Below are 22,793 nucleotides of genomic sequence, written 5' to 3'. Positions count from 1 at the left end.
TCTCAATTAACAATAAGACAGTTTCTTTAACCAATTAGTTTCCCAATTTGTCCTCCACAATGTCAGCCTTTTTCCATCCCGATGGGTTGATCAAAGGAAAACGCGTTACGACCAAATTCAGCTCGCAAGTCTGAAGCAATCTGCACACATCACTACATTTAATAATCCACAGCTCTGCATATGATGCATTTAAATTTTGTTTATGTCATGTCATTCTAAAGTGTGATCTGCTACAGGTGATGTGGCACACTCATATGCTGTTAAATTTCATTTTTGTAAATGGTATTGATGGTTTCTAAAGCTGCTAAATGAGTAGTAATGCAAAAAAAAGTGTAAATTGCATTTTACATTTGCTTTTGTCAGTGATAGCAAAAATCAGTAGTTTTAAGAATTCACCAATCTTGACTGTAAAAAAAAAAAAGTACAAGAAGTTACTTTTTAAAGAATTAAACAACTTAAGCAATAAGAAAGTAAGAGCTTCATTTCCCCTAAAATCCAGACATTTATCAAATGTCATTTGGATTGTGCCAGATCATTTTCACGTTCCTTTCATGCCTGACTGGAATTTCAATGACTCACCACATGCAGCAGGTACTCCTCAAGGGGGTGAGATGTCATGACCTGAACGGCCTGGAAGGCGGCTGCTAATTTTGTTCTGCTTTTGTTCAGCAAGTGCTGCAAGCACATATGTTGTGTTCAGTTAAATGCAAAAGGGCACTAGCCGGAAGATGCAGCATATTTACCATCAGCTCTTCATTGGTCCTCATATTCAAGGTGTCCAGCCTGATTTTCATTGGGGCGCTGGCTGTGTGCGACTAACACAAAGACGCACAGATATTATAATGGGAAGAGTGTATATACGGTGAGCTGCTGCTGCTGCTGCTTCTGGCGCAGTGTATGGCTCATTACCTCAGCCTGATACTCAGCCCAGGCATCTTTGCGTTCTGCTTCAGTGAGCTCCTCCTCTTGTTTATGGTCCAGCAGAGACGCATGCTCATGGTAGCTGACTACTTGGTCTTTGCACTTTTCCAGAAGCATTGCCAGAATATGATCCTAACAAGATACAAATGTATCACAATTATTAACGAGTCAACGAAGCAAAACGGCAACGTTTCACTTAAAATTGTTACCTTTGGCAAGTCGGAGGTCTTCCGCTTTGTTTTCCCGGAATAAGGCCCGTCCAGCAAGTCTGGCTCAAAGGTGTAAAGTTCAGTGAGCTCGGAGAGGGTGAAGTGTCTCTCGATCTGCTGCTGATCCACCACTCGGTAGGACAAAGACTGCTTCGTCACCTGACGATCATAGATCTTCTCCTCCATTGTGCCCTACACGGCGACATACACGCAACCAAAGACACGTTACAGTGGACTGGATGGGGACCGACGCCTGCCGGCAAGAGCAAAAGTCCCCAAAGTGGTTTGTAACTCCGTATATGAAAGCCACATGGTGAAATTGGCGGGGATCAAAAAGCACCCCCAATCATGATTATGTGTGCCAGATTAAAGAAAGGAAAGCCACACACAGCACATACATTACAAATAAAGTTGAGTATATAAGCACATACTGTATACTACCTACCTCCGCAATACTACAAAGTCTCTCTTTTTTCTTACGGCAGGTGTTCTGATAAAATTGTGAGGCGGTGATACATTTTCAGGTCTTGAATTGTACACCGCTGCTCAACAAGTTCATTTAGTTGTTGATCGTTAATATGCCAGGTACTTCATGCCGACACTCTGTCAATGTTGACCTTGAACACGTAGTGGCACGAGACCAGTGAGCTCACCTGCGCTAAGAAGCGATACACGAACACTTGCTTGACCTGGCCGAAACGATACACTCTGTAGATGCTTTGAATGTCGTAGGAAGGATTCCACGAGGCGTCAAAGATGATCACCCTGTTGGCAGACACCAAGTTGATGCCCAGCGAGCCGGCCTTTGTTGAGATGAGAAACAACCGGCCGCTAAGGGGAGAGAAGATTACGTCAAATTCGTCACATGATGTGTCAGATGCCAACACGTAGTTTATTGGTCTAGTCAATGAAGGGAATTATGAAGTGCAACTGTACCGTGTATTAGTGGAATTATTGAAACGACTAGCCCATTTTGTCCGTAATGCGGCAGTGGTAGAGCCATCCAGACGGTAGTAATCCATGTTTTTAATCCATCTTCCCGCTAGGTGAAAAGAGGAGCCATATTTATTGTAAAGGAACAGTGGTATTTTGACTGCAGTATGCAACTTCCATTGTCATAAAAAAAAAAAAGTCATTTTCACCCAAGCCACTACTAAAGCAGATGACACAATGCTGATTAAGCCTATCAGCTCCTTAAACATCTTGCTGTATTTTTCAGTATTCTATATTTTATATTTAGTGATGACGTCTACATTCGCATTACTTTTTGAAATGCTAAAAAAATATACTTTGCGTTTCTGTAGCAGAACATAATCATACAATAATTATTGTGCAAACAAAACAATAACACTGGTTAACTTTTTTTTTTTAATCAGAGTTGCAAGTAAACTCAGGTTTTCCTAATAATAAAAACAAATAGAAATAATGTAATATGTAATAAAGTCATATATTTAGTAATATTTACGTATTAAGGGTTAGGTTCAGCAACGAGTGGATTTTTTTTCTGAAACGTCATAGCTATAAATTACAAGGCGTGGTAATAATCCGTATAGCACAAGCTTTTATAGGTCAAAGTAAAAAACACAAAATGAAAACATCGCTAAAACCTGATGTGTGAGAAAAAAGTAAAAGCTTTTTAAAAAAAAAATCAGTATTAAAAATGTTTAGCGACATATAAAGCTATCTCTGATTAGAATTTGCTGTTGACCAGCATAATTAAAACAAAAATAATGATTGCTGCAAACAAAATCGTCTTTCTGCGACATTAGCTGCCCAACAATGTGCTTGATGTAAAATACACCTACGAATCACTCACTCTGTCTAGATTTCACTGTCTGAAAATGTTCTAGCTCAAATCTTCATTACAAACACAGACAGGCTTCAATGTATAAAGTAAGAATAACTTCAGCGAACAAAGTAAGCACATCTTCCCAGGACCAATCAAGCTTTACAAAAAAAAAAATATCCGCCCAAGGGCCTATATCTACCCAACGAGGTACCTGTTGTATTAAAAAAAAAATAATAATAATAATAATTCAACTAAGGAACTTCAAAAACTTTGTAAGGTGGGGGGGGACTATTAGTCAAGATACCACTGAAAACATCAACAATACCTTCAGATGAGTCTTTTCTGCTCCGGTGAGAGGCTGTCAGGAAACTCTCAATCAGATCTAAAGAGACCAGGGATTGACTGAAAACAAGTCTGAGAAAAGAAAAGGAGAGGAGAAAATGCCTGTCTTCGCACTGAGGAGATGTGTTGAGATCGAAGGAGAGAAAAGACACATACACTTTGTCGTTCAAGGCTTCGGCCATCCTCAGGATCTCAAATAAGAGCACCAACTTTCCTGAGTGCTCCAGGATTTCTGCGTCGTGTTGAGCCAGCATATTTTTGAACCAGCACGGGTCTGAGCGGGTATAAGATACACACGGATGATATGAGGAGAGTGTTTGCAAGCTGCTGTTGTAACGACGGCGACGCTAAATCACTCTGGGTACCTTTTGACGCAGCATCAGCAACGTTTGCTGCAGCGCTTTCGGTCGGATCATTGGTGCTGCTCTTGCTTGGTCCGCTACGGCAAACAAAAGGGCTATAGTGTTGGAAAAGATCTTATTAGTTTATAAACATCAAAATGTTCAGCATAGTGTTCACCAGCTCGCTACATCAGATTGTTTTTGCCAAATACGTACTACATATTATATGCTTGTAATCCTTTTGTCAACAAATACGTTACAATGTCAAATCAAATTCAACATATTTCCTTGACACCAGATGGTGCACAAAAAAAAAACAATGTATAAATCTGCCAACAGGCAAATTCCAAACTACGAATATGCAAGTGTTCACTGTACATCTAACATAAATTGGCTGAAGTATATTAAGTATTTCAGCAGCATTTGACGGAGGATTCAGTTAGTAATTTTACCTTTCCATGAGTGGCTTTCCATGCTTCCTCTTTACCAAACTTGCCTATCATTATAAAACAGTTAAGTCTTTAACAGCATTTCATCAAAAAATATGATCCATTTGTGAATACTGTTTTCTTACTTTGAGCTTTTTTTCTTTGGCCTTATAGCTGAGTTGAAGGCACCAAGGATGAGTCCAAACCCGACTGAGGACCTGAAAATCCTTAAACAGGTTTGCGCCGATCTTCATTTTCGCAGTGCCGATAACGTTGCCCAAGCCTGAGAAAAAAGGCCTCAACTTAAACTTTATCATCATTTGAACTACACAATAAGATAAAACATCTATTACAGACAAAGTTCCACTTGGGCAAAGTGCTTCATTTAAAGAAAAAAAAAAGAGCAACACCTATACACATTTGGACTCTTCACGCTTTATTGTCATAAGATGAATTTATTTCTTAAAATATTTTATCCTGAAATTAGTCACTTCTGAATAACAATTCACAAGGACGTATTTCCCAATGCCCCCCGTCTACTCACCACTGACGTGCTCCAGGTAGTGGCTGTACAATTTATACTGAAGTGGAGACACCCTGACTGCCACTACATACTCGTACTTGGGAGGCAGAAACTCAGTCAACTCGGAGTAATCTCTCCTCTACAGAAATAAAAGAGAGTGATTGTTGGTGCAATGGGAAAAGACAACAATAAATAAAAACAAGTTCTTACTTGCACGCATCCGGTCAGCATCGCGTGTAGGACGTGTGCGCGCCTCTTCATGATTCGAACATCTCTGGGCGTGGAGTCAGCGCATTGGCCATTCTGGATGGGGTTGACAAAGCGGTTTCGGAACTCCCCCAGTGAGCCCAGGAGGTTCTTCTTGATGAAATTGACCATGCAGTGGTCTGTGGGGGCAATGTGAGAGGGATGTTAGTTTTCGCTGTAGAAAGTTGGCCTGGGTGATGTGGCCTTGTAATAAAGTCTCAGATTTGTGAAAAAAGTCGATATGAATTGATTTTCACTTATAGAAAAAGCAAATGACAATGACATTTACTCAAAACTTTTGTTTTTTCCCTCTCAGGGGATTTGCTTTCTTTAACCTGATCCCAAACAAGATTTGAAACTTTTTTCCCACCATGTTTTCTCACAGCATGAAACTGAAAAACAATACGTATCCAAATACGATCCTTAATCACATTTTAAATGTTCAATAATACAAAACACAAAATGAACCATCATAACCCCACGCTCCCTCCAGCTCTGTTTTTTTAACACAGTTTTACAGTAGTATAAAAAATGGATGGATGGATGTGTGAGTGCCTTCCACTGGGCTCCTTTCTTTTATTCTGCAAAATTATGTGAAAGTGATTCTGCTCATATAGTAATTAACGCATTAACTGCCTTTGATGATGTACTTGTCTTTTCACAGTGAAGCCACTCAACCCCAGGAATGTATTTATCTTGTTTTCAAATTTTTTCAAACGTTCGGGTAAAAGAGGGTCTGAAAATGTCTGGCGGTGAATGAGTTAAAGCCGGTAGTCGCGTTTTTGAAAAATAGTCGTTAAAAGGGGTCGGAAAAGTTGTTAACTAGGCAATGCTCACTTTGAACTACGGAAGCCGCAACAAAGTCATCTTTCCCCAGAATAAAATCGTTCCACCTTTAAAATTGCCTCGCCTTGATAGACGTTATACAGACTGTTAACCATAAAAAGCACAGTAAGTGTAAGGTAAAATGCAACCAAAAGTCGAATTGGCATAGCGGTGCAAACTTACACTCCACCAGGTTGTTTTGCATCGGCGTGCCAGTTAGCACCACTCTGCGTCGTGTCTTTACAGCACCCATGGCTTTGGAAATGTTGGAATTGTCGTTGCGCAGAATGTGCCCTTCATCACATATCACAAAGTCTGGACCTGAAGACGACCAAATTGACGAAGCAGCCTCAGAAAACATGTTTAAGTAACGTGAAAGATGCCAAGTACTCTACCTGGATCCACCAGTAGGTTTTTAAGATGCTGCTTTAACTCGTCATTGTCCAGTTTGGGAGATAGTGAGAGGTTTCTGAACATTTCGTAGCCCATGATCATCACGCCTCCAGTAGCGTGCCAGGTTCGCAGCGCTCCGAGTCGGTCAGCAAAATTCTTTTTGGTGGCCAGCTCAGTAACCTGTCATACATTTGCGAACATCAACCATATGAGGATGCAAGTACTCTTTTGTCAGTTTCCATGGGTGTAATCTCATACCTTCACCCTATCTTTCGCTAGCTGTTTTTGCCATTTGTTGAACTCGCTGACCCAGTTGAGCACAGTGTTGAGAGGACACACGACCAAGGCCGTTTTAAAATGTAAGATTTCCGAGTGCAATACCGTGTGCAGGAATGCAACCACCTAAACAGAGGGAAGAGGAGAAAAGGAACAAACAACATATACATTCATACACCAATCATAGGAGACATTCAATCATTTCTAATTTCATTTTGTGAATGGATAGTAATAGCGACTGACATTTTTCATTGTAATATAAATTGTTATCATTCTTTTTGTAATTCACATTTGTGTAATTACTGTTAAAGAACGGCAACAATTTCAAATCTGCTCCGTTTGAGTAGCAACTAAAACCACCAAAAGTGGTAATAATCATAGCATTATTACTACGGTACTTCTACAATAAACTCAGCTTCCTTATCCCTGCTGCAATCCATCCATCCCATCAGTCTTCTCTCTCTGCCTACTTTCACTCTCCTCCATCAGTATCGCAACCAAACTGATCAAGGCAGACGGCCACAATCTCACTTACTTTGAATCTCAGACAGTCATGAGGATGTGTCAAATGTCAAACTGCTCCATTCTTTCAGTTTCAACTGGACTATACAAGAAGACGTAATTGATTTCCTTAACTGTCAACAACTACTGAACCAAACACCATGACCACAAAAACGGGACATGAACCAAATCATGGATTTTGTGAATCTTTTTTTTTTGTTTTTTTTTAACTTTACTATTAATGGCTCGATACCTGCAGAGTCTTTCCCAGGCCCATGCAATGAGCCAGGATGCAGCCTGATCCTGGACAGGAGTTGGCCTTCTTCACTGACTCACAGCAGTTGTCCCAAATGAACTGGACTCCTGTTGATGAGCACACAGAGAAACAAAAATGATTTTCGGAGTAAATGCACTTGGAAAACATGATGGCCTCCGACATAAAAGAGATTTTTCACGTGCACATTTTTTGTTGCTACCACAGTGGTCTGCGAGTCTCTAGAGGTGACGTGTGGGTCGGCCTTTACCTCATTTATTATTTTTCTGGTGCTTATTACCGATAGTTTTGATGGGCAGCCACCTCTAGGCAGAGATGCTGTCATGTTGAAGGCCCTACTGGTCTTATAGTGGGTGTCTGGAGCTGGAATATTTTGGAGACAATCTTGTAGTAGATAATCTTCTTGTGGAGGCCAAAACCACTCTCAAGGATGCAGCATTTCCTTCGTCAGTTTAAATGATTAAATTAGCACTCAAATGCGTTTCGCTTGTGCCTGTTATCGGTTTGACTAAACAACAGCTGGAGGTTCACTTACTTTTGGATATAAAATAATTCCATGTTTTATGTAATTGGTGGGCTATTTACACTAGCCCCACTAAACACTTACAAGCAATTATGTAGCTGACATTTCTAATGCTATATATTAAAAAACGAAAAGTGTTCTTGGTCCCCCCTGTTATATATATGTTTTAAACTCATGACTGGGGTCATTTTTTGTTTTATTCAATTATATTTAATCCATCCCTACGTTAATGTCAAAATGAAAATGACATTTCATTTTAGTTCGTATTATCGTTGTTTTCAAATGAAATTGGCATTTTGTTTTGTTTTAAATATTACAGTATAATCACGTGGGACGACCAACCTCAATACATGGACATCCGACATGGAAGGGTGGACGGATGGATAAATAAATAATTAAATAATCAAATAAATAAGTGAAATTGGTATTTGCATACCCCTTGTCTATATAAAAGAAAAAGGGGCCACAAGAGGGCGTTGGTTGCCTCACAATTCAGTGATTTTTTGGGGGGCGGTTACCTCACAATTCAGTGATTTTTTTGGGGTTACGTCATTGTTGGGAGTAAAGCGTTCATTTGTACATCACAATATACAATACAGCACATACAAATGTCATGAGACACACTAAGAAATTAATTAATCATGGTTTAGGCAGAACTAGACTAGAATCACAATTCTTCATAACGTTGGGGTAGGACCTTTTCTGTTCCAAAGTGACTGCACCTTTGCACCTTTTGACACCTTTGGGATGATAGCTCGTGTTACATTGGCTCATTTGTTTTTGTCTTTTAATCGAGTACAGTACACGTGTCAAGTACCGCTCAGTTGTGTTGAACATTTAAGTACATTTGCATTTGATCTTTTGGAAATATTTGCTTTCTAACATTAGGTAAACATAGATAAATTTTAAGCCAAACAATGTATGAAGAAGAATGACTTAAATGTGCGCACAAGTTTAAATGTGCACTCACCGTCCACTTGGTGAGGCTTGAGATTCGTCACTAGGTTCCTATGCACCTGGACTAGAGGCGTCTTGGTCCGCTCGTCCTGATCGAGAATCAGCTTGGTGGTGACAGACTCTTGCGACATATCGACGACAATTGTCTGGGAAGCAATGCTGGACAGTCAGTCGTGACTACAACAAAATGCAATGCACTGTTTATAGTTGCATGTGCAGTACCTCTCGTCGCTCCTCCATCAGCTGCTCCCTACTCGCCAGTCGTCTGCATCGCTCCTCCTCTTCTCGCAGCGCTTCCTGGGTCTCGGTCCGGAGATTGTCGTCTTGGATGATTCTGCGGATTTTTTTGCGTCCTTTGGGTGTTCCCGGAGTGTTGCTAAGCTCACCGTCGGCATTCTCTTGTTCGTTCTACTCCCGTGTAAATAAGTAACGTCAGACATCAAAACTGCCCTTTGCCAGTGATGGTGATTGCTCATTGCTACGGTTACCTCCTCACTGCTGGTGTCAGACAACAAAATGCAGGTGGCCGGGTTCTTGCTAACAAGCGGAAGGGACTCCTGCTTGATTTTAGCGGATGAACTGGAACAAGGAAATGACACAGGATACACACATGCAGTTCCTAGAATTTCTGTATCGATTATATCGGAATAGTGTCCATTCATCCATTTTCTATACTACTTGTACACCCTGGACTGGTTTATTATCTTTAATGCTATAAATAATGAATCATAATCACCTATGTAAAGACACTGATAATGAAAATGACTTCTCATGATTATTAACAATGATTTAATCATTGTTATCGGGAGTTCAGTTGTACTGATGAGCTATTTTTAGAAAAGGCCCGCAGGCAATTTATGCGGTACTTAAATGAAAGGGGAAAAACTTGTGGTTTGGATTTGACATATATTTTGTGACACAAGTCCTATAGTTTTTCTGACACACCTCCCATATAAAAATCAAATGCAGTGGAAATTGGGTATGTGATATAACGAGATGAGTATATGGTTTTCACGGTCATCACAGCCCTCTGAGGGAAACCATAACCACACTGTGGTCACCCCCTGCCTGAGGCCTTCACAAACTTGTTGCTGTTCCACAACATACATTTTGAAAAGTTTTTTCTCTCCCGATTTTACCATCTTATTTTTTTTTAGAATAGATAACTTTGTAACAAGAGATTAGATTTTTAAAGTTTTGCATTAGAAGTCTCGCTAAATACACGCCGTTTAGGCATCTTGAAAGTTTTGTGTGATTTTCCAAATTAGAAAAAAAAAAAAAAAAAGAAAAGAATCATATCAGGTACAGTGCATCCAGAAACTATTCATAGCGGTTCACTTTTTCCACATTTTATGTTACAGCGCCCTCCTAAAGTACACTACAAACACTGAATACTTTCCGGATGCATTGTATGATCAAATGACAAATTATAATGAATTAAACTAATTTACTAATTACATATCTGGGCATTATAGCAAGAAAGGTTGGGATAAACAACTCAATGACAGCACTAAACCCCTGCACAGTACAGAAGGTTCGACTGTTGGATCAAATATTCTTTTGTCCTGTTCAAAAAAACAGAAAGTGGAGGTTTTTTTTAATTTTCCTTTAGTACCTTTCTAGCTTCTCTTCCTCCTCTGACTCACTCAGCTCCTCGCTCATTCCAAACTCTTCCAGCTCCGACGAGCTATTATCAGTAACTCCGCTCTCATCATCAGCTGGACAAAAAGCAGCGTCACGTTAAGAAAATTCCAAGACGGCACACAAAGGCAGTGCTTCGTGTGTGAGGTGTCCTTACTGCTCAGCTCCTTGCAGCTTGCGGCTCTCCTCTTCTTGATTGCCTTTCCTGCTTCATTCCCTGATGCTGCCTTGTCACTTCCTGTACCCTCATCCAAGGTGAGTTTGTGGCGCAGCAAGTGGTGCTGCCTCAAGTTGGGGCCATCGGGTTCAGAGTCGGAAGACAAGTTCTCCCCTGCAGCAGACATTTGAATGACTACGTAACCAATGGGAGGTTTGGACTCCCAGGAGACATCACTTTGAACAAACCTACGTGACTTGTGCTTATTTGGAAGAAATGCACAAGACTATTTTACAGGGCACACTCACCACTGTCCTCTTGTCCACATTCTTCACTGGCTTGTTTAAATTCCCTTTCAGGCTCAGAAGGCGACTCAGCATCCCGCGTTTCCTCATCTGACGATAACTCATCGAGCGATGAGAAGTTGGCATTGATTTGGGCCAAAAGTATTTTCTTAGCGATTCTTTTAAAAAGTAGAAGAGAAGGACAAGGTACCTCAAATTCATTTCATGATCAGTAACATCAGCTTCAGCCGGAAAATTAAATATTACGTGGCTATGTAAATACTGCAAGGCATAAATTATATGAGTTCGAGTCAGTATGACCGGTTAGTTGAAATGGGCCTCCAGACAAAGCTCAAGTCAGTCCGTGAAAGCCAAACAACTACACCGAAAACAAGAACGCAAAGCTGCAAAGGTGAACTTACTAACAGAGTGATAGTTGGACATGGGAAAAAGCAGAAAAAGACTGATCAGACAATTTAAAGAGCAAACATTTATTAGAGCAAGCAAGTTGTATGCACAAATGCCACCAAAACACAACGACATTGATAAAAGTACGTCCATGTAGGAGCGGGATTGTTTTCTTTTTATTACATCATTCCCTCTTGCATTTTCTAAACCGCATAATACACTATATTGACAAATGTATTGAGACGCAAGGCAATTACACCTACAAGAGGAAAAAAGGAAGAAAATATAGACATGGTCTCCGCACCTTTACAGCTATACAGCATCAACTGCTCTGGGAAGACTTTTTACAAGATGGTGGCCAATATATTATATTTTTATCAATTCATCCAGAATGACATTTGTGAGATTAGACATCACTGATGTTAGCCCTCGGAGCTTCTGCTTTGTGCACATTCTGTCGACTAAGAACACCTTAAGGTGAAGAATTGATTTAGGGGGAAAGAAGGGTCTTGGACCAACCCCTCATTGATTAATTAGATGGACAAATCCACTTTGCGGATCAAAAAAGACCTCTGGTATAATATAACATTTACAACTAGCACATATAAATAAAGACTATAGATGGTAAGCCATGTAACATGGTGTCTCTCCACTATACAGAAAATAAAGCAGAATTGATGAAGTCTCTAAATCAGGGGAGTCAAACTCCAGTCCTCGGGGGCCGCCCTCCCGCATGTTTTAGAGGTTTCCTCGTCCAACACACCTGATTCAAACAATCGGGATCAAGATCAGGCTCCCGCAGAACTTGCTGATGAGCTGATCATTTGAAACAGGTGTGTAGCAGCAGGAAGAGATGGAAAACAGGCAGGACAGCAACCCTCGAGGAGCGGGGTTCCGACACCCCTGCTCTAAATCATCCTGCTCATGATCCACATGTGAAAATGGTGAAGAAAAAAAAAACGATCAAACTTCCAAAGTAATGCATTGTTTTGACCGGTCAGTCCGGTGCTGCATTAAGACAAGTCAACCCTGAATGAAGTACGATGTGTGGGACTTCTTCCGGACTTGAGCTTAATTGTCCATCCCATTTCAAATCTTTCAGAAATCCTGATGTTTGCACATGCCCCTAATCTAATAGTAGGTCATCGACATGAGTCACGAGAGGGAAGGGAGCAGCCATCTTCACTGCCACTGAATCCAACGTGTTAAAACCGGGAAGTGTTACAGCGTAGCAGCAATCAAGACTGGGAGTGCTTAGTGGGTGGTTTCCAAAAAGAGCACCAATGAAGTATTTTACATGCTTTGGCCTTAGTAAGCACAATGTGATCTTCACATTCTTGCTGACCATTTTACTAGCGAATCAAAAAAAAAAAAAAAAAAAAAAAAAAGAAAAAAAGTCACGTCACAAACTACAAACAAATGAGTCGACGGCTACAAAATCCCACATTAAGACATTCCTTCCTAACAGCACTGCATTCACTGCTGTGCTGTCAGAAAATCCGACCTGGAGAGAAAAACACGAGAAACAAACATGGGTGTCATTAAAAAAAGGACATAACCGGAATTTGGGTGCTTATAATTGTTGTTTCACAGCCCACTCTCAATTCTCAGATGTACAACATTGTTATTTCTACTTGGAAGTAGTGACCTGCGCCATTTATTCTAAACACAAATTGTCTCAACTTCAGAGAACTGCGACTGCTTCCTCTAGGGCGGGTCGGAATTGGAAGGCAGTCAAAGTCCTCCATTTAAAGAAGCTGTGCAATAAGCTTTAGAAAATGGTCAGCAGTAATGTTTATCTGTGCATAGAAAGTGGGGTAAAACAGACAAAAATGCTAATATAGGTTGATTTCTTTTTTTTTTTTAGCTGAAACAATGACTGACAGCTCATAATGAGATCTGGATAAAAAAACAAACGGTAGCCACGGATGCGATTACAGCAGCTCATTTGGCTCACTAGCCCATCAACTGATTCTTTCCGGCTGCTTTGTTTTCTTTTTTTCCCCCCCTACAATGAGGCCCACAGGGAAAAGCCCTTCTGAGTCAAATGCTGGCTTCAGTTTCAACTGCGTGAGCCCACACCGCTCCTCAGGGTTGAGCCTTGAACACAGTCATGCAACTCTGTTCATGTTGACAGCTATCTCGAAACCTCAGCAGAACAAGGACTGCGTGAGTGTGTGAATCAGACCACACTGTACTTGCTTATCCAGAGCTCTCAACTGCTGCTTGCTAGGTACTAGTGAAAAGTTCATTACATAGCCTAAAACGTTCATCAGCACTCAATACGTCTCTAAAATAATCTTGACACTTTCAAGTGTAAGAGTCGGGTGCCAGAGCAAGAACTGTTAATTCTTAAAATATGAAGTCGAGGTTAAAATTCATGGGATGTTCCTTACATTAGGCTAAACTGTCCATCAGTCTATAGACGTGTATTAATAATCCTGAAAATACAAAATGTAAAATGATGGTAAGCACAACTGTTGCAAGTGAAGATGATCAATCCAAGATAGTGTAATTATAGTAAGGCAAGAGGATTGCACTCAAAGTCTTGTAAATTTATAAACCATACTTCTTAAGAATGTCACAGGTCATTCAAAAACGCCGGTGCAAGATTGCAACCGAATTGGAAAGCCAGCCCATCCACCTTGACCGCGCAAGGCAGAAGTCAAAGGTCATTAGGATATGTTTTTTGTTGATATCGCTCTATTGCGCTGGTTGTGACCTTTTTGGTGGAGCTTTTTTTTTTTTTTTTCAAGTGGGGTGACAAAAGGCAGGCCCTTAAGAAAAAAGAGACTAAATACCAGTTTTTAAAGTATAATGTCACAATCAAATTTATTGTTCATTATGGTGGCAAATACCAGAGGCGTGATGCTGACGACCTTAAAGGTTAAACTTTACACTAATTAACAATGAAAAAAGTCAATCGGCATGCAACACATCTTTAACAACCAGATGTGATTTGTGTCTACAAAGAGTTGCATGAATCATTGTTGGGTTTTTTTTTCTTCCAGTTATCTATATGACAAGATTATGTTCACCACAAAAGCCTAAGAGAGGGTAGATTTTTAAAACCAAAATAAAGCTTCAATAATAAAGTTTCAACATCGGTGTTCAAAACAAACCAATGGAAAGGCAGCTTGGGTAAAATAGGTTATATTTCTGGCCACATTTAAACAGGGCCTGTCAAAAGGAAATACATTTAATGTTTTAAAGGAAAATCAGTAGGGAAAATAACAGCAACCTAAAGTGGATCTTCAGACTTGTGCACTTTATATTTATATTTTATTTATAAATTCCCATGGCATGGAATCGATTGCAACTGGACAGTACTGGTTGTCTAATGCTACTAGTGTTGCTGATTGCACCTTTGTTTAAGTCTGCAGCTGTCATAGAAAATGGACTCGCGCAATCAGTTTCCATGTAAACAAAACGCCGGTTCCCATTTGTACCGAAAGTCGCGCCCATAATTCACGTAAAGGTTCATGGGGCGTAGGGATGAGGTGGATTAACGCCAGCTCCACAAACGGTATCACTCATTTGCTATCCAAAACGTCCATTGTTAAAAACCATGTCTCTGCTCGCCAACAACAGTGATTTGTGTACAATCCCCTTTGTTAATATTCCATTCAGTTGTAATTAGGGCTGTGGAGGCACCTGAAGGCCAAAAGGGGCTGTGCTATTTGTCTGTTATTTGTTAGAGGCTAAATTAATGAGTCTTTCTGGAAGGTGTTGTCGTAATGTTTACAGATGGCTTCTCAACCTTTATGTAGGTTGCCTTGCTCATTCCTCTTTCAAATGATCTTGTCTTCCATTTCCAAATTCATCCATTTTTGTCCCCAAAAGACTTTTGTTTCTCTATAAGGTGCAGGTAGACAGATGAGTCTCGACCAAATGATACATTCAGACCGTTTGGCAGTGCAATTCCATATTCAGCTAATACAGTTTGTGCAGTTGGTCACGAATGCGTGCGAGCGGCACGAATGACGCCTTCGACGCAACGGGACACGGGGCCACGCAAAAAAAAAAAAATCCACACATTCGCTCAAGGTGGAAAAATTGGAAAAACTTTCGTCACAAATCACTTCAAGGTAGCCAATTAGCTTCAAGAAACAACTACGTCACACACAGCGTCCTGTACAGCTGTTTTTGATTCTTGATTCAAGAACAAGAGTGCGAAAAAATTATCATTGCGGTCTATAGTCACGTGGAAGTCTACAACACGGCCGGTTATCAATACCTTACTACTTTAACAAGCAGCACAGCACAGACACATACAACATAGTGAAATAAAAACAATTTAGGACAATATAATTGCGGTCTATGGGACTAAGTGGTATAGAACACATCCAGTTTCCAAAACCAAAAAAAAGTGCAAGGCTTGGAGAACTGGAAGCCAGGAAGTTGGGGTATCTGGTGAGAGTATTGACTTGTTTACAGCTGTTGAACTGTCAACCAAGATAGCATTTAGCAGCCAAAGTAACACAACCACCAACTCCCAGATTCACTAGTGATGTTCAAACTTTTTTTCTAGATGAAATATGGGTTTCTCACGCAAAAAAAAGTACAAGCCGAGCTAAGATATAAGGATACCAATGACAAAAAGTTGTTCTTTTTGGACTGCAATGTCCACATTGGAGACATCAGGGGCCTCCAGGTTGGGGTTTACAGAAAACCCACATACACTGGCCAATTCTTTTTGACTCGTACCACCCACTGGAACACAAACTAGGCATTACCAGATCCTTACAACACAGACTTGATAATGTTCCTACCAGCCCACTGGCCAAAGACAAAGAGTATAGGCACCAGAGGGAGGCCCTCAAAATTTGTGGTTACCACAGATGGTCATTTCTAAAAAGTGCATCTAGTTCCAGATGGAACAAGAGCAGGGTGGATGAAGACGAAAAGAATGAAACGTCTTCCAAGACAGTGTTTTTCAAACTTTTTCGAGTCAAGACACAGTTCTTTCATTGAAAAAAATCCCGCGGCACACCACCAGTTGAAATTGTGAAATAAAATCTTATTTTAACAATATGAGTGTTATATTGTTTATATAAGCATTTTTTAACATTGAAGAATGGCGTTATATTATCGCATCTTGAATAGGAATTCAATAAACACAAAGAAAAAAGTATTTTATAATGTTTCATATTGATACTTAGTGTGAAACATGGGCCTGTTTGGATAAACATGCGTCACTAATTTGCTTGTCTCTAAACAAAGACAATTAGCTACCTGCTGCTGCCACCTACTGGTATGGACGAGTACTACAATGTAGTAACTACATGATTACGCTGCCAGGCGCTAGACCGCACAGGCACACAAATGAGATAATTCGATAATTTCCCGCGGCACAGTGTTTGAAAAACACTGTTCTAAGACAACCAGAACAGTCCAGTTATTGTAGACTCAATGCTTGGAGAATGAAATTACCTGGACGAATGAGAATATATTCACAGGCATCTTTATTCAGTAATATAATTTTGAAATTTTATAAGTATTAATCTAAAATTAAACACTAGCAGCGATGATTTACGATTCAGTGTGGTAGAAAAATCAGAACAATGAAGGTTGAAGCATTTCCGTTTTATTCTTGCCAATAATCTGCCTACAACAAGCATGTTGTAAAAATTTCAAGAAATGTTTTTTTAAATAAATGATAAGAAGTAGGCTTCCCTTTTTTTTTAAAGTCAATCTGACAAAAAAAAAATCTGAAAGGCAAGATTTAAACTTCATACTTCACCTTTGCAAGTATGTCACATTTGCATCAGTTCAAAGTGCTGTACACAACTTTGTTGATTGTGTAGCTACCCAGGCTAGCAGGCTTGACTTTCTTACTTTGTTAAAATACTTTCACAGCATATAAACCTGTCTGTCATACATGAACAGATTTGAATATAAGGCAACAAACAATTCCCCTTTTAGGACATTGAACTACAAGCTTCTTGCTTCTATGTCTGGAGCAATCAATTTATGTGATAGACATTTGAATAAATCTTTATGTCAATAAAACAGCCCTACGTCTCTTCTATTAGAATGTGTATTTGATTTCCGGCGCTCTACTGCAGCTACGTTTTGGCCGCGCGTGAAAAGACCGCAACTGACTCTTGATGGCATTGGAGTTGGTGGATTTAGCAGAGGGTTTGCTTCTCGGACTTGCAGTCTTTCTCCCAAACCTTGGCTGTTTTACACACTCTACTTCCAGGCTTTTAGAACCATACCTATTTTCAGGGTCGTCGTCATCCCCTGCTGCCCAGGTGGGCCCAGCTCGATCCTCATCGCCTGCAAAATTAAAAAAAAAAAAAAAAAAAAAAAAAAGCAATTACAATAACGAATGAGTGTGAATGCCTGTTTGTCAATGTGTCCCGCGATTGGTTGGCGAGTAGTCCAGGGTGTGCCCTGCCTTTCGCCCAAAGTCGGTGAGGTTATGCTCTAGCGCTCCCACGACCCTAGTGAGAATGGGTGGCATAGGAGACGGATGGAAAGATGCACCTTGTACTTATTTGCAGCAACGAAAACGGCTACGCTAGCGTTAATGTATGTTTGCATCAATTCTAGTCCTGTATCCTACAAATTACATTGAATATGCTTGACCAAAAAAAAGCTAGGAGTCTTTTTTCTCACTCGCATTATACCATCTCAGCACAATTATAACCTTGACCACCCATGTACAAGACAAATACAAAGTTTTGCCATTGAGTGGAACCATGTTGTGGAAAAGGGGCGCTACGTTGTCAGACTTACCAGATGACTGATGGAAAGCTGCTCCCCGTAACGTCACATCGTCACCGATTGCTTTCATCTTATGATTGTCTGCGTCACTCCCAGAGTAGTCGTCACGGTCGTCCTCGCTTGATGACGAGGTGGTCTCTATAACTTCCTGGCGAGCACGAGTCTTGTGCTTTCTGGCCTCCGCTATCCCCTTCTGTCGAGCACAGCCTTCCGTTTCGCTCTTGACGAGATGAGACTTGCGGGACCTGAGGGTCTTCAGGTGCTGCATTTGATCCTGCAGGTCTTGATCGTCACTGGAGGAATCCGTCCCCCTTTCCCGTCGACTCTTACTGACGGAGTCAGACTCGGGCGAACGGTCGAGCAGCTTCCGTTTGCGGCGAATCCTCTCTGGCGATATCGGGGTGTTCTTTGTGAGCCAGAAGAGACACTTTTTGGCCACTTTGCCAGACGCTTGACTGCCATCGTTATCATCGTCCTCATCGTCGGTCTGGGGCTCATCGGTTCTTTGAGTCATAGCCACTCGCTCGAGAAGCACTGCGGGCATTTCATCTGAGTCAGAGTCATCTCTGGTCTGGCTCAGACTTTGCTCCTCAGGGATTTGGGCGGCCGCTGAACTTGGCCGTGCCTCGGGGTCTGACTCGTTCTCGCTCTCTGCCGTTGAGAGCGACGGCTTACCCTTGACATCGCTGGGACGACGCAATGGTGTTGTCTTGACACGGGGAGACCTCCGATTGCCTTGCTCCTCTTCTAGGTGGAGTGATGTGCTTGGGTGGTTGATGCTCATTTTACTGTCAGCAGCAGCCATCTCTTCGTTTCCTGACGCATCTTTTCCGTGAAACATTTCTTCTCCCATGTCTTCTGGAAGAAAGTGTACATCTGAGCAGGGCTCCTCTGCCACAGGTACTGGTGTAAGTTTGACCACTAGCTTTTTGGTCATGTTGAGACTACTTTGCGGAAACTGCGGATTTGTGGTCAGCAGATTGTGTGCGGCATTGTGTAAAGGCAAGTCCACGGCCTCACTTGTGCTAACCACATCAGCGAGGACTTCCTTTTCCACATATTCATCTGACAGCTTCGGCAACTTATTCAAGATTCCCTCACTGGAGATCTTCGCATCTGTTTCTGTGGCAGGTTGGGCCACAAAGTTGTTGCTAAGTAACTCCTCCCAACAACTGGAGACGTCCAAGTCGCTGAATTCTTCTTTAATGCTTTCCTCGAGTGCCGCAAGAGACAATCGCATGGATTTCACCACTGTCAAATATGACTTCAAATAGAGGCTGCGAACGCCTTGTTTAGTCTTTGTCGCAGTATGAATGAAATGAATGAAGCTCGTGTTCACGTTGTTTGCAGAGTCCACTAAATGTTTGACCTTTGCGGTCATATCTTTGGAGACATTTAAAGTGTTGTAGTTGAAGACAACACTACTATCCATACCACTGTGATCCCATTTAGCAAAGGGAAGGATTTGAGGTAGAGGCAGCATGCCAAAAAGTTCAGATTTCTCCGGCTCAGCTCGGTTTCTCTTGCGGTGCTGTTGCCACAGATGCTCCATGTTCTCCAGCACGCTGTCGCAGGCCATCACAAGGCCAAAAAGGGGCTCAGGGTTACACACGTAGCAGTACCACTTGCTCTCCAAGATACCAGAGAGCTCCTTTCGCCCCAAATTTCTCAGAATGCACTTCTTGCAAAAGGCATTGCTACAGAAATCACAGCAGATTAGGTTGCCCCCTTCTGCACACCATCTGCATAAGAGTAAAAAAAAAAAAAAAAAAAAGGACAGAGGGTACATTTTAAACATAAATAAAAATATACAATACTTATTTTCCCATATAATCTTACCGACACTGCTCATCCATTCCATCTCCATCCTTGCTGATGTCGTCACTTGAGTAATATTTGTAGCATGACTGTCCAACCAAAACAGAGTGAAAATTACAGACTATGTATATAAAATATAAAAATGACATAAAATATATGTAGTCTCACAACATTTGGAGAGAAATTCTGGAATACGGATGGACAAGGTCAGAAAAAGAGGGGAAAAAAATGGAATATATTTCTGACTCACCTTGCAAATAAGTACTTTGAGAACAGGGTGGCGAATAAGGGAATCTCTCTGGAAGTGGTTCACTTGACGGCCACAAGCAGTGCAACTGACAATTTCCAAATGTTCGCCCCCTGTAAAAGCCGACAATACTGTTAGTTAATAGACGTGGTCTCATATCTTGTTGGGAGAAGAAATAGCTTGTGTTGTTGTTGCGACATTTGTTGCAATTTTGTCCAGCAGAACTTCACCGACCTCCTCGTCTCCTTGACAATTCTTTCCGTAACACGTTACTTTTCCGGCTGCGAAACTCAGGACCCCTGAAGTCATCTCTGCCATTATCTACAGGTTCAGGTCTGACCAAAACAGTGCCTGGACAAATATGGCAATCTTGTCATTACATTGTAACATCATAAAAGGACAGAACGTTACATTTGTCATAACTGAACTGCGTTAGCTTAGCATAGATGGGATAGACTGTTGTTGAATTTTATAGAACGAACTGTTAAATTGAAAACTTGTGCAGAGCAGTGTTTCAAAGTAAAAGTAAGATGTACCTTTAGGAAGACAAGTGGTATCTGGGTGACCATTTGCACTAAAGGGGAAATCTACATTGTCGCTGTCGTTTGAGTCTGCAGACTCGTCCAAGCCAGAATGCTTTGTAACAACAGAGGGTTTTCTGAAATGATATCGAGAAAGAACTAAGTAAATGACACTGAAAGCCAATTTCTCTTCTATTTTGGTCATGAGCTGAGCATTTCGCATGTAGTTCTTCTAAACTCACCTTCTGGAGAATTTTGTGTCCACAAGTACCTACAAAGAAGCAAAGTGACACTTTTAAGCTGCTGTGCACAGTTCTGATTGTAAAATGTTGATTTGAATCTTGCCATTATTGACAACCAATAGTATTGACAAATAATTAACAACATTCAGTGATTTCACTCTATCAATCTAACCTAGTCCTTGCTTTGCTTGACCATGAGAATGCTGAGCACTGGTGCTTGATTTGTTTAAGGGGACATACAGTAGTAATATGGAAAATTGACTTTTAAATTCCTTGTATACGAAACATTTGGTTTGTGGAGTGCCTGCTCACCCGTCAAGTGTGAAATTAAACATCCATGAAAACGTTTTCATGGCTGCATTGTTCCGAAATTGTAACTGTAAGCAAGCCATCCTTAATTTTTGACAGACTGTGGTATAATGATGTGTCTAATTTACATAATTCATCCCATACCGAGTTTCTACGCACATGGCTTGCCAGCTAGGCTGGGTTAAGATCTGCCATTTTCAAATTTGTGTTTGGTTGTGTGTCCGCTGCATGCATCACATTTACTAATCTGCACAAAAATTGTAATACACAAGAGTTCACTATTCTCGAAGGACTCTGGGCTGTTTAGTATTAAGTATCTGAAACCCTAGCCCTGAACCCTGTTGTCATGGTAACAAAAGCTGAACTCTGCATTGTATAGGTTGGCGGGCGGAGCAGTGGCTCACTTGCATGAGACAAACACACCCCCCCCAACCGAAAAAAAAATATATATATATTTGTGTTAAGAATCTATGGTCAATGGTAAATTTCCCATTTTACCCCCTTCTGTATTTTGATATTTTATTAGGACACCTGGGAACTGTTTTATACTTTGAAAATAAATAGTATCATGTCACCTTTACTACATTAGATGTGATTTGCTTGAACCGTTACTATTGCATGTTCCATTACCTCCATCACAGAGGGGGCTGTTGACTTTTCCACTGAACCATTCCTGTTTGTTACCTCTGCAAATGTAACATACAAAATGTCAACAAAAATTCTGACAAATGTCACACAAGGACAAAGGATGAATAGGCTGTGATGTTACCATCAGGCTCGGCTGAGCCATTGCTGTCCTCGTGCGTAGAATGGGCCAGGTATTCGTGTAGCTTGTTGACCAATACATTCAGTTTGCTTGTCGTAGTACTGTAGCCAAGTAAAAGGTGTGTTATCCAGCCATCTGTTTGAATACTAAGTACTCAAATATTAACTGGTAGTCAAGAACAAAGTTAATGGAGCCAGATATATAAGAGAGTTGTAGAGTAATTAAACTATACCCTGGGAGGTAGATTTATAATATGTAACATGAGCGGGATGCTTCCCTGAAAGTAAGACAGTTTGGCTCGGTCCTAAGGTCAGAAGTTTCTGATATTGACCACAGTACACACGTTTACAGTAATCGAATTAAGACAACATGCATATGACAAATGTTACTCTAGCAACAGAGTAAAGACAATATTCAAGTCAAAAACAAATGTTTCTTTTTCACGCATATATTAAACGAGTCACTATTTCCTCCAAAATTATTCGTAAACTTCAGCGTTTTTAGGTTCTGGCTGGCCGCTAGCCATTGTAGCTAAACTAGCATATTGCTATTTTCCATTCTTGCTGGGAGCGTACGACGCAGTGGTTTCACCTATTTACCTTAACATCGCTGCAAGATTTGGAGAATTCTTTTACGTCCTTATCTTTTAAGCATACCAAAAATGAGGGTGGGATGCGCTTATTTGGAGCGCAGCATCATACAACAGTAAAGGAAAACAAATACAAGGGCCCCTTTTTTTTCGTTAAAAAATTGACGAGTTTCCCTACTAAATGTTTTATCACTTAATCGCCCCCTGTTGGCTCGGAGTAAAATCACAATGCTGTTGAAATCAAAATTGGTTGACATGGAGGAAATATACTGTAGTTTGCGCTAGTTTTGCGTTATCTCTCAAGAACTTGACTTTTAGAACGTGACTTTTTGTTATGTTGTAGGACAGTCATTAAACCTATTATGTCTACCGCCCAATGGCTGCTTAGAGCAATAGTGGTTTAAATCCGAACATCTGTCAAATCTATAATTTCTTGAAACATTCACTAACAGTGTGGCTGGATGGATGCTCAACAAAAAATGCCAGTGATAATCATATTATTCATTTAATTGGTCTCTCAACATTTGCATC

General features: G+C 40.7%; 1 protein-coding gene across 6 annotated transcripts in view; it reads right to left on the bottom strand.

Annotated features, from left to right (window-relative positions):
* LOC147133198 (chromatin remodeler ATRX-like) overlaps window positions 1-22,793 on the bottom strand; it is a 31,143-nt gene that overhangs the window by 5,193 nt on the left and 3,157 nt on the right. For 4 of the 6 annotated variants that reach the window (XM_086013277.1, XM_086013276.1, XM_086013274.1 and 1 more), the window contains 32 exons: window positions 21,677-21,774; window positions 21,538-21,593; window positions 20,599-20,627; window positions 20,372-20,493; window positions 20,070-20,186; window positions 19,839-19,948; window positions 19,610-19,677; window positions 17,783-19,512; window positions 17,260-17,320; window positions 10,655-10,809; window positions 10,347-10,520; window positions 10,164-10,266; window positions 9,037-9,127; window positions 8,771-8,956; window positions 8,562-8,694; window positions 7,048-7,157; window positions 6,276-6,419; window positions 6,020-6,197; window positions 5,808-5,945; window positions 4,764-4,939; window positions 4,575-4,692; window positions 4,177-4,313; window positions 4,055-4,098; window positions 3,627-3,718; window positions 3,418-3,535; window positions 3,245-3,333; window positions 2,067-2,172; window positions 1,784-1,961; window positions 1,131-1,322; window positions 910-1,053; window positions 744-815; window positions 580-675 (listed from right to left, as the gene is read on the bottom strand). In XM_086013277.1, coding sequence (XP_085869403.1) covers window positions 580-675; window positions 744-815; window positions 910-1,053; window positions 1,131-1,322; window positions 1,784-1,961; window positions 2,067-2,172; window positions 3,245-3,333; window positions 3,418-3,535; window positions 3,627-3,718; window positions 4,055-4,098; window positions 4,177-4,313; window positions 4,575-4,692; window positions 4,764-4,939; window positions 5,808-5,945; window positions 6,020-6,197; window positions 6,276-6,419; window positions 7,048-7,157; window positions 8,562-8,694; window positions 8,771-8,956; window positions 9,037-9,127; window positions 10,164-10,266; window positions 10,347-10,520; window positions 10,655-10,809; window positions 17,260-17,320; window positions 17,783-19,512; window positions 19,610-19,677; window positions 19,839-19,948; window positions 20,070-20,186; window positions 20,372-20,493; window positions 20,599-20,627; window positions 21,538-21,543 — 5,217 coding nt within the window. In that variant the 5' untranslated portion in view covers window positions 21,544-21,593; window positions 21,677-21,774. Of the gene's footprint in view, window positions 1-579; window positions 676-743; window positions 816-909; window positions 1,054-1,130; window positions 1,323-1,783; window positions 1,962-2,066; window positions 2,173-3,244; window positions 3,334-3,417; window positions 3,536-3,626; window positions 3,719-4,054; window positions 4,099-4,176; window positions 4,314-4,574; window positions 4,693-4,763; window positions 4,940-5,807; window positions 5,946-6,019; window positions 6,198-6,275; window positions 6,420-7,047; window positions 7,158-8,561; window positions 8,695-8,770; window positions 8,957-9,036; window positions 9,128-10,163; window positions 10,267-10,346; window positions 10,521-10,654; window positions 10,810-17,259; window positions 17,321-17,782; window positions 19,513-19,609; window positions 19,678-19,838; window positions 19,949-20,069; window positions 20,187-20,371; window positions 20,494-20,598; window positions 20,628-21,537; window positions 21,594-21,676; window positions 21,775-22,272; window positions 22,605-22,793 lie in introns of those variants that run through there. The other 2 variants (XM_086013272.1, XM_086013273.1) reach the window with 1 other exon arrangement.

The sequence above is a fragment of the Filicampus tigris genome, chromosome 17 (assembly GCF_054856515.1).
Source record: "Filicampus tigris isolate MCC_2025a chromosome 17, RoL_Ftig_1.0, whole genome shotgun sequence".
In the NCBI taxonomy this organism is placed as follows: domain Eukaryota; kingdom Metazoa; phylum Chordata; class Actinopteri; order Syngnathiformes; family Syngnathidae; genus Filicampus; species Filicampus tigris.
Note: the sequence above shows the minus strand (reverse complement) of the source record. Positions and strands in the feature narration are given on the sequence as shown.